General features: G+C 32.8%; 6 protein-coding genes and 2 pseudogenes across 12 annotated transcripts; 1 reads left to right on the forward strand and 7 right to left on the reverse strand.

Moving 5' to 3' along the window:
* Positions 1-3: 3 nt before the first annotated feature.
* Positions 4-2,600, reverse strand: DMAP1 (DNA methyltransferase 1 associated protein 1). Of its 3 annotated transcripts, none has more exons than XM_085480126.1 (6): positions 2,537-2,600; positions 1,256-1,859; positions 850-1,180; positions 615-756; positions 374-528; positions 4-289 (listed from the first exon to the last, which is right to left on the reverse strand). In XM_085480126.1, exons 2-6 carry the CDS (start codon positions 1,813-1,815, stop codon positions 161-163), a joined length of 1,317 nt encoding a protein of 438 aa, XP_085336252.1. In that variant the 5' UTR covers positions 1,816-1,859; positions 2,537-2,600; the 3' UTR covers positions 4-160. The 3 variants fall into 3 exon arrangements, with proteins under 3 accessions (XP_085336252.1, XP_029156451.2, XP_029156449.2); XM_029300618.2 differs by lacking the exon at positions 2,537-2,600 and adding an exon at positions 2,019-2,075; XM_029300616.2 differs by lacking the exon at positions 2,537-2,600 and adding an exon at positions 1,971-2,033.
* LOC114929179 (endoplasmic reticulum-Golgi intermediate compartment protein 2) lies at positions 1,799-4,437 on the reverse strand. Of its 2 annotated transcripts, none has more exons than XM_085480127.1 (6): positions 4,002-4,437; positions 3,467-3,839; positions 3,136-3,386; positions 2,801-3,061; positions 2,537-2,730; positions 1,799-1,859 (listed from the first exon to the last, which is right to left on the reverse strand). In XM_085480127.1, the coding sequence occupies exons 1-5, from the start codon at positions 4,102-4,104 to the stop codon at positions 2,543-2,545; spliced, it is 1,176 nt and encodes a 391-aa protein (XP_085336253.1). In that variant the 5' UTR covers positions 4,105-4,437; the 3' UTR covers positions 1,799-1,859; positions 2,537-2,542. The 2 variants fall into 2 exon arrangements, with proteins under 2 accessions (XP_085336253.1, XP_029156453.1); XM_029300620.2 differs by lacking the exon at positions 1,799-1,859 and adding an exon at positions 2,023-2,245.
* Positions 4,438-5,039: 602 nt separating this feature from the next.
* LOC114929181 (histone H2B-like) lies at positions 5,040-5,516 on the reverse strand. The gene has a single exon (XM_029300623.2). It carries the CDS (start codon positions 5,443-5,445, stop codon positions 5,074-5,076), a length of 372 nt encoding a protein of 123 aa, XP_029156456.1. The 5' UTR covers positions 5,446-5,516; the 3' UTR covers positions 5,040-5,073.
* A 164-nt stretch (positions 5,517-5,680) lies between these two features.
* LOC114929180 (histone H2A) lies at positions 5,681-6,435 on the forward strand. Its single transcript, XM_029300622.2, has one exon. The coding sequence runs from the start codon at positions 5,735-5,737 to the stop codon at positions 6,107-6,109; it is 375 nt and encodes a 124-aa protein (XP_029156455.1). The 5' UTR covers positions 5,681-5,734; the 3' UTR covers positions 6,110-6,435.
* Positions 6,436-7,403: 968 nt separating this feature from the next.
* Positions 7,404-10,879, reverse strand: LOC114929238 (15-hydroxyprostaglandin dehydrogenase [NAD(+)] pseudogene; annotated as a pseudogene). 3 transcript variants are annotated; one of them, XR_014924136.1, is made up of 2 exons: positions 8,967-10,879; positions 7,404-8,871 (listed from the first exon to the last, which is right to left on the reverse strand). The product of XR_014924136.1 is annotated as a 15-hydroxyprostaglandin dehydrogenase [NAD(+)] pseudogene, transcript variant X3 (transcript). The 3 variants fall into 3 exon arrangements; XR_014924135.1 differs by having other exon boundaries at positions 7,404-8,875; XR_014924134.1 differs by having other exon boundaries at positions 7,404-8,898.
* Positions 10,880-10,951: 72 nt separating this feature from the next.
* On the reverse strand, positions 10,952-12,083 carry LOC114929185 (15-hydroxyprostaglandin dehydrogenase [NAD(+)]-like). Its single transcript, XM_029300627.2, has one exon. It carries the CDS (start codon positions 11,925-11,927, stop codon positions 11,130-11,132), a length of 798 nt encoding a protein of 265 aa, XP_029156460.1. The 5' UTR covers positions 11,928-12,083; the 3' UTR covers positions 10,952-11,129.
* Positions 12,084-12,359: 276 nt separating this feature from the next.
* Positions 12,360-13,465, reverse strand: LOC114929236 (15-hydroxyprostaglandin dehydrogenase [NAD(+)] pseudogene; annotated as a pseudogene).
* Positions 13,466-13,861: 396 nt separating this feature from the next.
* LOC114929235 (15-hydroxyprostaglandin dehydrogenase [NAD(+)]-like) lies at positions 13,862-14,769 on the reverse strand. The gene has a single exon (XM_029300713.2). The coding sequence runs from the start codon at positions 14,757-14,759 to the stop codon at positions 13,959-13,961; it is 801 nt and encodes a 266-aa protein (XP_029156546.2). The 5' UTR covers positions 14,760-14,769; the 3' UTR covers positions 13,862-13,958.
* Positions 14,770-15,324: the final 555 nt, after the last annotated feature.

Consider the following 15,324-nt stretch of genomic DNA (forward strand, 5'->3'; position numbering starts at 1 on the left):
TCATAAATTCGCGATTAAAACGTTTATTTCTTTTTAATACAAGATAAAAATCATTATATATAATACATTGTAATAGAGGTATTCACGTGCTCGATAATTTTTTATATAAAAATTATCGACACGCTGATAAAAGAGCAATATTTACAGAGAGAAAGTAAAATTAATTTATATATATACCTTTAAATTGATGAGTATTACTTGACATGCTAGGTGATCCTACTACATCGATGATATCTGCTTTAACTTCAGGCTCGGTTTTTGGCAGGAGTGCCGCTGGTATTGTTAAAGTCTGAAAAGAGACAGTTAACGTTAGTAAAGTTCAAGATATAATTTGAAATTCTATTTATCCATTAAAAATATTGCAGTTGACAACCTTTCCAGGTGCTAATGCTTCATATTGATGCCTTAAAGACTGTAATTCATAATCGCATGTCGACAATGCGCTTCTCAATTCATAATGCAAAACTATGTCGCTACGTAATTCATTGAATTGCTGGCATATTTGTTCCGTCGGTGGTGGATTCAATTCTGTTAGCAAAAGTTTACATTATCAGTTTTCAGTTTTAAAATTTCACAAGAAATATAATATAAAAGTGTAAACTTTAATTTCTTACCTAAATTTAATTCAATTAGCATTTGTTCAATGCCTTTCATCTTCTTTTGACCAAGACTACTTGGTAATTTGATTCTCTGAGAACGAAGAGTAACACCGCTATTTTTGAAATCCGGGAATTTAATTCCAGCTGACTCCACTGCCTGCAAAATTTTAAAAATGTATGAGCACTTTAAATATAAATGTATGTAATTTTATATATATATATATATAGGGTAAAATTTTATTACACTTACATGAGAAGTATCAGTTTTATTTGGCCTATTCCTAGAAGAACTGCTATTTTTTTTCGAAGATTTTCTCTCGCTTTTTCTGGGATCTGCCTGATGATCAGCTGCTGTAATTAATTTCTGCAAATCTTGCGTCTTCCTATCTCTTTCTTTTTTTCTTTGTTCAATCTTGCGTAATTCAGCAAGCAGAGTCTGCTCCTCATCCACTTGTTCAGGAGTACGTTCGAACAACTTCTTTAACTGTTCTTTTCTACGTTTCTCATGTTCCGCATCAAAAACATACACCTTGTCAGTATGGGATTTTGCTTTTGTCAATGCAGCGCACACCTGATAATATCTATAAACATTTATCTATTAATTCTGTTAATTACAAAAAAAACATTTGAATTAAAATAAAATATATCAAGCTTGCCTCTCTTTCAAATCTTCTACCGATCTCGCGAGAAACTTGGTGTGATCCCACCTATCCTTAATAATAATAAATCTAAGATCAAATCTCCTACATAAGTCAAACAGGTGATCCGTCTCTGCTCGTGACCAACCATTGGTCACCAAATGTTGAACGTATTCTCCACTTGTGTACGTAGGGACAGGAGCTTTCTTGTTAAACTTTGCAAAGGGATATTCCTTCCCGGCATCGGCGACACGTCGCCAGTGATAAAAGGTAGCATTATCTGTACGTGCTGGATTCGTAAAGGGTGTCCATCTCCATGGCCTCACTTTTTTCATGCCAAGTTTTGCTCGCACCTGCTTATATCCTTTCGCCGTGTCAGTGGGGAACAACGGCGGTACGTCATTATTGTCCTTGCAGAGGAGCGCAAACACCTCGCGGTGCATACCCTCGGGACGTTTTGGCACTTTGTTGTAATCATACCGCTTACGATTCTTCTTGTCGCTACCTATTATAGACTCCTTCGTAAGTTCCGTAATCGTGGGCACCTCGATGTCCAGAATATCGCGTACGTCTGCCATCCTGATTTTTTTTTTATAAGGTGCCTTTAATCGATGAAAATTATCTAGCACAGATAAAATGTAGCTGTAATAAATATTTTAAATCCATCTTAATACTAATAATAATAACTAAAATAATAATAAATAATAAGAAAATTAAAAACAATAAAACGAACCGTCAGGATGGTGGTTTTGAGGTTAGGATTCTCCTACGAGATACTTACAATATGCTAACAGGAAAATAATTTCGTTTTTTTTTTTTTTTTTATTGCGTGAGCTGAGCGAACACCTTTTAATTGTATAAAATAAAATTTACGTATAAATGGCTATATTTATATCTATATCCAAAAATTCTCTTTAACATGTAAACACTTGCGAATACGTCCGACAAATGATGGGATTTTATCAGTTGCGTTCGGAAACTCTTGGGAAACGAATTTGATTGGTCGATCTAGAAAGCCAATCACAGAGCGTAAATGTAAAGTGAATTTCATGAAAGTAGAATGCGATATCTTACATATGAACTCTCCTTTATGATTTCTTTTTACAAACATTAATAAATCATTAAAATTGTAGTGGTCCATATTAAATATTTAAAAAATTTAATCACACTTTCGTAATAGGAAACGCACATACACACTTATATCCTGTCACATACATACACACTTATATCCTAGGATGTGTCTAAATATATCATAATTATCTCATATCTTTTACACTCAAATTGAAAATATCGACTCACGAATTTTTATTGAGGCTTCAACATGATATCAATATTTTGAGGAGCTGCGACATCAAATAAATTTATGGTATTAGGAGTCCGATAATCCATGGAATGTAATGGAACCGATGATCCGTGGTCTGCTTTCTTTTCAGAATTTAAGAATTTGCAATATACAATGTACCAAAAGCTTTGTACAATATTTTTAACTAATCCTGCAAAAATTTCAATTAAATAATAAAAATTCTGTATTATTATTTATTGAAAAATTCATTATATACTTGCCACTTGTAACAAAAATACCGCCCACAGTAGCGCATAATTTTACTAAAAATTGAAAAATTGTATCACGTTCCTGCGTTACTTTTATCTTAAGTGCGCTCATATCATATTTGAAAAAAATTCCTGGTATTCCATGAGATCCTTTGTGGTGATCAATTGGTCTTTGATGATCTTTAACACTGTATTGGTATGTCTTTGATGTACTTAATAATGTTCTAATATCGGTAGGGACAACTTCAACAAAATATTGATATAGCATCATATCTGAAAGATAAATCATCCATTATGCAAAGACATTCATACTATTATTTCTAGTAACTTGCAATCATGAAACTTACTATTATCTGCAACTTTCTCATCGCCTTCAAGAGGATGCACAATACCTGGACTAGGTCCACCGAAAGAAAATTTATTAATTCTATGAGTAAAGTTGTAATCTTGATCTGTCATAAATGCAGAGATATGTATATGACCACGTGGCAAAGATAATGATTTTCCAGCAGTTATATGAAAATTTCCCGCGACCTTATTCACATTCACGCTGCCATGAACACGACAAGCATTTGGTGCATAATCTGGTTTATAGGACCTAAATAATAAGGAATAGTATAAATATCCGCAATTTATAACAATATTGCATAATAATAAAGAGCAGTTTACTTTACATACCGTGCTGGCATTTCGCTATAAAGGGTAATCTGATTTGATTTCCAAAGGAGTTCATGAATAGCATGATACTCTTCTCTCAAATACGAATTCATGTGCTTTAAAGCTTCAAAATGTGATCTTTGCTCCGGCGTTAATTCCCACCATGTATCCTCCTCCTCCAAAGAATCATAGCTTAACATATTCTGATTTGTAGAATCTAAAACATCCGCACCAATACGACCACATGGCATAGCCACTGTTATGTCAATATTAATTTGTAGCTTTGCATCAAATTCAGTATCTGGCTCGAATTTGAATTGCAATCTGCTATCAAGATAGTAGCTTGTTTCTGCTATTATTAAATATGCAATGATAAATATTGTAAAGATAGAAACTGAAACAGGAAAAAAATTATTTGGAGTATTAATAGTGATCCATAAGAAAATACTCTTCCTAAACCTAAGTAAAGACGAGGCCAAGTAAAAAAAAAAAAATATATATATATATATAAATGTTTAATAAAAATATCTTACTATACAAGTATCTGCTAACTTACATGTTCCTCCCACTGCAGTTTTGTCGACATATAACTCAGGAACTTTGGGAAATGCGTCCAGTTCTTTGACTGTCTTAACATTGACGTGTCGTCGTCTCAGCATTTTAATAATATTAAAATATTTATACACACAAATAAATCTTTTTAAATTACTTAATCATACATTCACCGCTAACCTATAAGAAATGTTCACTGTGCACACAGAAAATCCATATTTAAATATGTGTATTCGATATTTATCTTTAACACTGGTATTTATCATCGTATTCATTACAACATATACAACTCAATTAAATCAAAGATTGAAGCTTCCTACATATTTGACACGTAGATATATATGCTCCGTTTTGAGAACGTGTGCACATCGCACACGTACGGGAAATAAAATATGAACGCTAAGCTGAACAGCTGAAGTAAAACTATAAAACAAATATTATAGCAGAAAGCATTTACAGAAAGATGGCGCCACATAATAACATGTTAAAAAATATATTATAAGTTGAATTTCAAACTTATTGCGTTTAAAGGCAACTTTACGATTCCAATTTATACACATTTTATATTAAAATACTATCCTTACTTCAAATACTACATATAAAAATTAATATATTAAAACATTTTATATTCGACAAATATAGATGTATACATAACTTTATAAAACATAGCACCTTGTAAAGCAAAATAAAGTTCATAAATAATCGAAAAAATCAAATACAAAACTTACTGACGACTTATTTATTTCGTTAACGTGAATTTAAAAAAAATTCTTTATTTTATTTTTCGCGAAATATATATTTATTTTCATACAAGTCGTAATTAAAATTTAATTGCAATATTAAATATAGCTACAGAAGAACGTATATCTTTTCTGCAGTTTTAGAAAGTATATCCTGTATTTTTAAGATTAGTTGTATAAATTAAATAGTTCAAAAAATGAGAAATTGGTGTAATATTCTTCAATGTACATATTATATTCTTTTATTTCAAAGATATGTTTAAAGCGTGCGAAGATGTCCAATGTATGAATATATTTGGGGCCCTGATAAGGGCCGTTGGTCTTGAGAGGAATTGTTCACTTGGAGCTGGTGTATTTAGTAACTGCCTTGGTGCCTTCGCTTACAGCGTGCTTAGCCAATTCTCCGGGCAACAGAAGTCTCACAGCAGTCTGAATTTCCCGAGAGGTGATCGTCGAGCGCTTATTGTAATGCGCCAAGCGGGACGCCTCGGCGGCGATACGCTCGAAGACGTCGTTGACGAAGCTGTTCATGATGCTCATGGCTTTGCTGGAGATTCCGGTATCCGGATGTACTTGCTTCAGTACTTTATAGATGTAGATAGCATAGCTCTCCTTCCTCTTCCTCTTCTTTTTCTTGTCAGTCTTGCTAATATTCTTCTGGGCCTTTCCGGCCTTCTTCACAGCTTTGCCACTCGCTTTCGGGGGCATAGTTGGTGTTCTTCGTAAAGCGTCGTATGTGCAGTCGCAGAGACGTAGCTTCGAAAAGTGAGTGCAGCTCCGAGCGCGGTCCTTATATATAGTAGAAGGGAGAGGCGACGACGCGCCAATCACGTCGCGCGCCCCACTAGCGTGAGCCTATCTGGCACGCCATTGGACGCCTTAAGGTCTCGCAGTTTGGTATAAATAGCTGTCAGAGCGGACGCAGCAGGCACAACCGATCGAAGCCTTGCTCGACTCAGAGTACTTTCATCGTTTGCTTACCACAAATCTATTCGTCATGTCTGGCCGTGGAAAAGGTGGAAAGGCTAAGGGAAAGGCGAAGTCACGATCCAATCGTGCTGGATTACAATTCCCCGTTGGACGTATCCATAGACTTCTGCGTAAAGGAAATTACGCCGAACGCGTTGGCGCTGGTGCCCCGGTCTATCTTGCCGCGGTGATGGAATACCTCGCTGCGGAAGTATTGGAGTTGGCGGGAAATGCTGCTCGTGATAACAAGAAGACCAGAATCATCCCCAGGCACTTACAGCTAGCCATCCGTAATGACGAGGAATTGAATAAATTGCTCTCTGGAGTTACCATCGCTCAGGGTGGTGTACTGCCGAACATCCAAGCAGTCTTGCTGCCAAAGAAAACTGAGAAGAAAGCTTAACCAGATTGGCAACGATTATAAACGGCCCTTTTTAGGGCCAACAATTTCCTTACACGAAGAATATTTCTTATTCGCAATTCTTTTATTATCAATTTTATTTTATTTTCATACATTTTATATATCGATATATGTTCTGTATTATCAAGTATGTTTACATTTCTCTCTGAAATCTTCTTATCGATTATTACAATATTATATTGCCAAAATATTTGAAAAATCATAGACAAAGATACGCACGTATAATTCTAAATCATAAAGTACATTCAATTAGTGCCTAAAATAATTGTATATTTTGTGGTCTCTATTATTAAAGAAACTAAATTAAATAGAGGTACACATGTTAAATTATATTTTTATATTAATCTTTGTTATATATTACAATATTGATACGAGTTTGTTTTATACTGCGCGTGACCTGTAAAAATAGTGGAATGCTTAGCGTTTATCATTGAAAATAATTTACGAAAATTTATTAAGATAAATTCTTTCTAAAACTAAAATTTTAAATATTACATGAAATTACGTGATTTTCAAATAGATCATAAAACTTGGAAATAAAGTCATATTTTAATTATATTAAATAATTCATAACTTTACAAACAATTAATATAATGTATATTTACTGATGCACTGATATTATAGTTTATATTTACTGATACCATCGTTTAAATTGATCAAAGACAAATTATCTCAAATATCTACAGGTAAAACTCGTTTCGAATAATGAGGAAAGTCCACGATGTATGGTAGTTCCTTATTCTCGCTCAGCCAAACAGTTTTCACCTTTCTGAATGAGAGCTAGAACCGCGAGAGCCACGTGGTCGGCTGGCTGCATGTCAAATTCGAAATTATTAAATTCCTCTTTGGCCCATTTTTCGTCGATGATAGAGAGAACTCTACTTTCCATATCTTTAAGTATAGCCGGCAGCTCCGGTAATCATTGCAGTCTTATTGCACACGTCCATGTCCTTTCTTAATATGAATCGTAATGTCACTACAAAGATTTTGAGAAAGCGACATTAATTAAGTGATATAAACAGAATTTACTGCAATATATATGCTTCTTATCGCTGCTTATCATGATGTTTTTATTATTGCTTAGTGTTATTTAATGTTGGTAGGGATGAAAGATATTCGTTCTAAATATACTTTATTTTTATTATAGTCTATATTTCTATATCAATGATGTAAAATTTTGTAACATTTTTATACGATTATGCATTCAATACATTATTGCAATACGAATAATTTTGTTATACATTTCAAATATTTATTTTGTACATTAACAAAAATTTATTGAATTCCAATAAGTATTTATTTTAATACTGCCAAATAAATCATTTATTTAAAACTAATAATATTGATTTGATATGTGAAATATTTATTTAATATAAGAAAGTCCTTTTTAAAACAAATAAATGTTTTCTTAGGCGATATTGAAATATAAATATTTATTAATTTAGTCATTTTTTCAGTGTGATAATATATTTAAATCAAGTCAAAAGTTTGATATAACATTGTATTTTTTCGCGGACCTCAAAACAACGTTTGACAAAGTAGATAGGATAAAGTTAGGAGAGATGCTGAAAAGGGCAGGAATAGGAGAAAGATTGAGAAAGAGAATTATGGAAACTTATAAAGAAACGAAGAATACGGTGAAAGTAGGAGAAAGAAAATCGGAGGAGTTATGGACAAGCACAGGAGTTAGACAAGGATGCCCTATGAGCCCTACTCTCTTTAATATATATATTATGGATTTGGAGGCAGATATAACATTGCATAATATATTACATAATTAATATAATATTTAATATTTATTATTCAATACGTTAATGTTAGAGAATATATGTATAAAGAAAAAAAATTATAAATTTTAATAATAATACAATAATATATTCATATTTATTAATAATCATCGGTAAACTGTCAAATGTTCAAACTGATCAAAGCAAGTTATCAAATATTTAATTTTCTATAGGTAAAGCTCGTTTCGAATAATGAAGAAAGTCTACAGCGTATGGTGGTTCCTCATTCTCGCTTACCCAAACCGCCCCGTTTTTACCTTTTTGAATAAGAGCTAGCATCGCGAAACCCACATAGTCTGTTGATTGCATCGAGTATTTTATTGGTTCAAATTTTTTCATGTATGTTGCATCGACGAAGGAGATAACTTTATTTATCATATCATCTATTATTGTCGTCTTCGTACTACCTGGACACATTGTAAGAACTCGCACTCCAGTCTTCTCGTACAGATCTGCTAAAGACCGGGTGAATCCAAGAACGGCATGTTTCGTTGCCGTATAAACCGGTGTTGGAGGATACTTGTCTAATCCAGCTATAGATGAGACGTTCACGATTACACCTTCGTTGCCGCCTTTGTATCTTCCCATGTGGTCTAGAGCCAGATACGAGCTGCGAATTAGTGCCGTAACATTGATATCGATCGTCTGTTCCCATTTGTGCTCATTCAAAATACCAGCATTATTGATTAGAATATCAAGAATCTTGAACGCATCGATGACTCTATTGAATGCCTTTTCTAGATCTTCTGCCTTTGCTACGTCACACGCGATGAAGACAGCACGGCCCTTTCCAAATTCCTTCTCCAACGTAGTCGCTGCATTTTCGCCATTCGATGTCGGCAAATCGATTATTGCAACACTTTTGGCACCATTCTGAAGTAATATTTCTGCGTACTTGTAGCCTAATCCGGCAGCTCCTCCGGTGATCATTACCGTCTTATTCCGTACGTTATCCATCTTGCTTTCAAAAAATCGTAACACGTACTATAATTATTATTAGTAGTGATGTTAAATTATTAAGAAAATGATGGATAAGAATTATAATAACATACCTTAAATATCACATAAAATGATTATATCAGACGTGCGATGTCAAACTGTCTAATTAAACGTTGTTTACACGGCCGATGACAGGGCACATAATGAGTAAGAAAGCGATATTAGACGACCTTAATAATATTATTATAGATAGGGTTTAAACTTTCCCTATCTTTTTGTAAATTGATCGTGTTATTATGTTTTTAAATAAAAAACATTTCTGAGATATCCCTCTTTCTCTTATGTTTTTCGCAGTACAAGTTTTTGACAGTTGGGTCGCTCATAATAAACCTTGCAATATATATATATATATATATATATATATATACTTTTTAATTGAAATATAGTCATTGTTTTTACACATAGAGAATCATGCACATACACAAAATTCAATAATACGATTTAAAAAAAAAAATATATATATTATCTATTTCATTCGTAATTATAATAAATTTGTAATTGCATTAGATACAAATTGGAAGCTTTTATTATTTCTTCAAGTTCATTATCTCTTAAAACTTTGACAACTATTCAGGTAGATCTATTATTTCATGATTTTATCATTAAAACCGAATAGATAGATCTATATTTATATGTGCCATAGCACTCCAAATGTTTAACATAAATATGATAAGCAATATGATGTAACTCGATATCTACAGGTATAAACATACACAAATAACACTGATAAACATTTAGTTTTAAGAAATATAGATTTGTAAAAAAACTAACCGATACTGCAATAGAAAAAATATCAGAAAAGAGATAATTCCGAAGCGCGATATAGTGTAGAATTTATAAAAAGAAAGATAGATCTATTTAGCTAGATATATTTAAAAATTTTTGGAAATATTGTCTCACAAATATTTAATTGTTCTTTAAACATTATCATACAACTGGAAAGTACGAAACTATCTAGTGTATACTCATATTAATGATTATCTTATTTAGCATTTTCATATAATAAGAGCTAGATAAGATATAAATTTTTTTTAATTTTAATCTTAATAAAATAAAATAAAAATTATTAACTTATTGTTAGTAATCTCAAACCAAGAGATACAGTTCCGAATTCATTTTTTGCGCTTGTGCTCTATTGGCCGATTTTAAATATCATATTTATATTATTATTATAAATATTGAGAGCCGATAAAAAAAAAAAAATATATATATATATATATCGTATCTAAAAATTATTAACTTAAATTAAAATTTATCTTACAAAACTATGTATATAACTAACTATAGATATAGTAAATTTTATTTTTAATATTTGTTTAACTTCTTATCTCTTATATTACTAAAGTTATAGGAGTTGTAGGAGGTTTAAAATAGAACATATTATTGCTTACGTAAAAATTTTGCAGTGACTAATGCTTATTATTTATAAAATATAATTCGAGAAAAAGAGAGATTTATCGTTTGAATAATTAATAAAATTTAAAATAAAGCTTTCCTTAAACGCTGCAATTTAACTTTATCCAATAATATTTTATAAAATTAAGTGTGATATATTAAAAATAATTTTTAGGACTCTTTCTTGGAAATAAAAATGTTGTATTTTAATATTATATTAAATTATTTATGTTTTCCATTCTGCATCTCGATAATAGAAATATCTTTACTTTTAAAATCATCAATTAATACCGTTTTCGTAATATTTGGACACATTTCAAAAACTCGCACCCCGGTCTTTTTGTATAGGCTTGCCAAAGATTGGCTGAGCAAAAACGGCATGTTCCGTAGTCACATATACCGGCACAAGGAGATGTACATGCTAAATTTAATTACAGATGAACATATATATTCACGATTACATCTCCTTTGCTGCCTTTGTGTCTTCCCATGTGATCCAAGGCCAGAAAAGAATTGAGAATTAGACCCATAACATTGACATTGATCGTTCGTTTCCATTCGTACTCATATAATACACCAGGATTATTGATAAGAATATCGAGAGTCACGAACTCATCACATCATCATTCATCACATTACATAATTAATATATTAATGTATATATATTTAATAATGAATACATTAATGTTATAATATATAATATTGTAGAATAAATCAATAAATTTTACTAATTAATACAATAATGTTTATATTAATTGATAATCATTATTAAACTATGTCAAATGTTCAAGTTAATTAAAGCAAAACAAGTTATCAAATGTTTAACTCTCTACAGGCGAAGATCGCTTCAAATAATGGGGAAAGTTCACGGCGTATGATTTATTATTCTCGCTGACCCAAGCCGCTCCGTTTTCACCTTTTTGGATGAGAGCTAGTACCGCAAGAGCCACATAATCGGCAGGTTGGCAAGTGTTAAATTCGAAATTATCATATTCATCTTTGGCCCATTCGTCGTCGATGATTGAAATAACTCTACTTTTGAAATCTTTAGACATTGATGTTTTCGTACTACCTGGACACATCACAAGAAATCGCACTCCAGTCTTTTTGTATAGACCTGCCAGAGATTGGCTAAATCCAAGAACGGCGTGTTTTGTAGCCACATATACCGGCGCAGGGGGATATGTATCTACTGCAGCTATAGATGCTATATTCACGATTACGCCTCCCTTGCCGCCTTTGTGTCTTCCCATATGATTCAAGACCAGAAAAGAGTTACGAATTAGACCCGTGATATTAACATTGATCGTCTGTTCCCATTTGTGCTCATTCAATATACCAGCGTTATTGATAACAATATCAAGAGTCTCGAACGTATCGATGACCTTCTTGAATGCTTTTTCTAGATCTTCGGCCTTTGACACGTCACACGCGATGAAGACAGCACGGCCTTTTCCAAATTCCTTCTCCAACGTAGTCGCTGCATTTTCGCCGTTCGATGTCGGCAAATCGATTATCGCAACACTTTTGGCACCATTCTGAAGTAGCACGTCTACAAATTTGGAGCCCATTCCGGCAGCTCCTCCAGTGACCATTGCAGTCTTATTACACACGTCCATGATGCTTTTTTAATGCAAATCGTAATAGTTGCTCCAAAGATTGTTGGAAAATGTAATAAACGGATTAAAGTAAGTGATAGGTATAACGAGAATTTACTGCAAAATATATATGCTTCTTATCGTTGCGCTTATCAAATGCTGCTTTGATTCGTCGCTAATAATAAAATTGTTAATGTTGGTAGGGATGAAGGACTATTCGTTGCAGATGTGCTGTATCATTATATTTTGCAACTTTTACTTTATCATTATTACAACATTTATTTATTATTATTGTCTATCAGTAATGTAAAATTTTGTACCCTTTTTATAGACTTGATTACCTATATATTCAATACAATTTTATTATACGAACAATTTTTAGACATTGCAAATATTTATTTTGTGATAATATATTTGAATCGAGCCAAAAATTTAATATAATATTGCATAACATTATATTACATAATTAATATATTAATATATATATTTAATATTATATACATTAATGTTATAATATATAATAGAATAAATTTATAAATTTTACTAATTAATATAATAATGTTTATATGTTTATTGATAATCATTATTAAACTATGTCAAATGTTCAAGTTAATTAAAGCAAGACAAGTTATTAAATGTTTAACTCTCTACAGGCGTAGATCGCTTTAAATAATGGGGAAAGTCCACGGCGTATGATTTATTATTCTCGCTGACCCAAGCCGCTCCGTTTTCACCTTTTTGGATGAGAGCTAGCACCGCAAGAGCCACGTAATCGGCAGGTTGATAAGTGTTAAATTCGAAATTGTCATATTCATCTTTGATCCATTCGTCGTCGATGATTGAAATAACTCTACTTTTGAAATCTTTAAGTATTGGCGTTTTCGTAGTACCTGGACACATCACAAGAATTCGCACTCCGGTCTTTTTGTATAGACCTGCCAGAGATTGGCTAAATCCAAGGACGGCGTGTTTTGTAGCCACATATACCGGCGCAGGGGGATATGTACCTACTGCAGCTATAGATGCTATATTCACGATTACGCCACCCTTGCCGCCTTTGTGTCTTCCCATATGATCCAAGACCAGAAAAGAGTTACGAATTAGACCCGTGATATTAATATTGATCATCTGTTCCCATTTGTGCTCATTCAATATACCAGCGTTATTGATAACAATATCAAGAATCTTGAACGCATCGATAACCTTCTTGAATGCCTTTTCTAGATCTTCGGCCTTTGACACGTCACACGCGATGAAGACAGCACGGCCTTTTCCAAATTCTTTCTCCAACGTAGTCGCTGCATTTTCGCCGTTCGATGTCGGCAAATCGATTATCGCAACACTTTTGGCACCATTCTGAAGTAGCACTTCTACAAATTTGTAGCCCATTCCGGCAGCTCCTCCAGTGACCATTGCAGTCTTATTACACACGTCCATGATGCTTTTTTAATGCAAATCGTAATAGTTGCTCCAAAGATTGTTGGAAAATGTAATAAACGGATTAAGTAAGTGATAGGTATAACGAGAATTTACTGCAATATATATATATGCTTCTTATCGTTGCGCTTATCAAATGCTGCTTTGATTCGTCGCTAATAATAAAATTGTTAATGTTGGTAGGGATAAAAGACTATTCGTTGCAAATGTGCTGTTTTATGATATTTTGCAACTTTTACTTTATCATTATTACAACATTTATTTATTAGTATTATCTATCAGTAATGTAAAATTTTGTACCTTTTTTATAGATTTGATTATATATTCAATACAATTTTATTATACGAACAATTTTTAGGGGATTGCAAATATTCATTTTGTGATAATATATTTGAATCGAGCCAAAAATTTAATATAATATTGCATAACATTATATTACATAATTAATATATTAATATATATATTTAATATTATATACATTAATGTTATAATATATAATAGAATAAATTTATAAATTTTACTAATTAATATAATAATGTTTACGTTTACTGATAATCATTATTAAATTCTCAAATATTCAAATTAATAATTAAAGTAAGACAAATTATTAAATGTTTAACTCTCTACTGGTGAAATTCGCTTCGAATAATGGGGAAAGTCCACGACGCATGGTGGCTGCTTATTTTCGCAGAGCCAAACCGCTCCGTTTTCACCTTTTTGGATGATAGCTAGCACCCCGACAGCCACGTAATCGGGAGGTTGGTGAACGTTTAATTCGAAATTGTCATATTCATCTTTGGCCCATTCGTCGTCAATGATAGAGATAACTCTACTTTTGAAATCATTAAGTATTGGCGTTTTCGTAGTACCTGGAACCATCACAAGTACTCGCACTCCGGTCTTTTTGTATAGACCTGCCAGAGATTGACTAAATCCAAGCACTGCGTGTTTTGTAGCCACATATACCGGCGCAGGGGGAAATTTACCCAATGCAACTCTAGATGCTATATTCACGATTACGCCTCCTTTACCGCCTTTGTGTCTTCCCATGTGGTCCAGTGCCAAAAAAGAGTTACGAATTAAACCGGTGATATTGACATTGATCGTCTGTTCCCATTTGTGCTCATTCATTATAGCAGCATTATTGATAACAATATCAAGAATCTCGAACGTATCGATGACCTTCTTGAATGCTTTTTCTAGATCTTTGGCCTTTGACACGTCACACGCGATGAAGACAGCACGGCCTTTTCCAAATTCTTTCTCCAACATAGTCGCTGCATTTTCGCCGTTCGATGTCGGCAAATCAATTATTGCAACACTTTTAGCACCATTCTGAAGTAGTATTTCTGCGTGTTTGTAGCCCATTCCGGCAGCTCCTCCAGTGACCATTGCAGTTCTATTGCACACGTCCATGTTGCTTTATTTCGTAAATGGGAATCGTAATACGTACGAAGATCGTTAGAAAGTGATGGATATAACTTGAATTTACTGCAATATATATATACTTAATTTTTATTGCTGCTTATCGCGTTGCTTTGATTCGTTATGGTAATGTTTGTATGGATGTTTGTATAGGGATTCGCTGCAAATATGCTTTATCATTATTTTGTAACTTTTACTTGTACTGTATTTTTCGACCGATTTTGCTTCTTGTCATCCCCACTTTTCTTTTCATTGCATCTAGATTGCTTGCGGAGACTTAAGACATTCGAGCTAATAGGGACGATACTAGTTGTAAATTATACAGGGCGGTTAGCGTGTATTGTCCCGTGCGCTGTTCACTGTTTATAGAATTTTTATTATATTATAAAATTAAAAATAACATTAAAATTAAATTAAGTATTTCATAAAATTAATATTTTTATTTAACATAACTATCTATTATAATAAAACAAATGTACGCTAACCATCCTGTATGATTCACAACTAGTATCGTCCCTGAGTTCAATGTCTTATTGTCTCCGCGAACAGTCTAGAT

Source organism: Nylanderia fulva, unplaced genomic scaffold (genome assembly GCF_048542155.1).
Source record: "Nylanderia fulva isolate GAGA-0341 unplaced genomic scaffold, ASM4854215v1 Scaffold14, whole genome shotgun sequence".
NCBI lineage: Eukaryota > Metazoa > Arthropoda > Insecta > Hymenoptera > Formicidae > Nylanderia > Nylanderia fulva.

Bases quoted from the DNA above. Each gene is read 5' to 3' on its own strand.
- LOC114929180 (XM_029300622.2), top strand. From the start codon at position 5,735: ATGTCTGGCCGTGGAAAAGGTGGAAAGGCTAAGGGAAAGGCGAAGTCA.
- LOC114929235 (XM_029300713.2), bottom strand. From the start codon at position 14,759: ATGGACGTGTGCAATAGAACTGCAATGGTCACTGGAGGAGCTGCCGGA.
- DMAP1 (XM_085480126.1), bottom strand. From the start codon at position 1,815: ATGGCAGACGTACGCGATATTCTGGACATCGAGGTGCCCACGATTACG. The intron at 757-849 runs GTAAGTGTAATA...AAAATTTTGCAG, and splicing joins ATAAAACTGATACTTCTCAT to GCAGTGGAGTCAGCTGGAAT. The intron at 290-373 runs GTTGTCAACTGC...GTCTCTTTTCAG, and splicing joins AAGCATTAGCACCTGGAAAG to ACTTTAACAATACCAGCGGC.
- LOC114929181 (XM_029300623.2), bottom strand. From the start codon at position 5,445: ATGCCCCCGAAAGCGAGTGGCAAAGCTGTGAAGAAGGCCGGAAAGGCC.
- LOC114929185 (XM_029300627.2), bottom strand. From the start codon at position 11,927: ATGGACGTGTGTAATAAGACTGCAATGGTCACTGGAGGAGCTGCCGGA.
- LOC114929179 (XM_085480127.1), bottom strand. From the start codon at position 4,104: ATGCTGAGACGACGACACGTCAATGTTAAGACAGTCAAAGAACTGGAC. The intron at 3,840-4,001 runs GTAAGTTAGCAG...TTCCTGTTTCAG, and splicing joins AACTGCAGTGGGAGGAACAT to TTTCTATCTTTACAATATTT. The intron at 3,062-3,135 runs GTAAGTTTCATG...TTTATCTTTCAG, and splicing joins TGAGAAAGTTGCAGATAATA to ATATGATGCTATATCAATAT.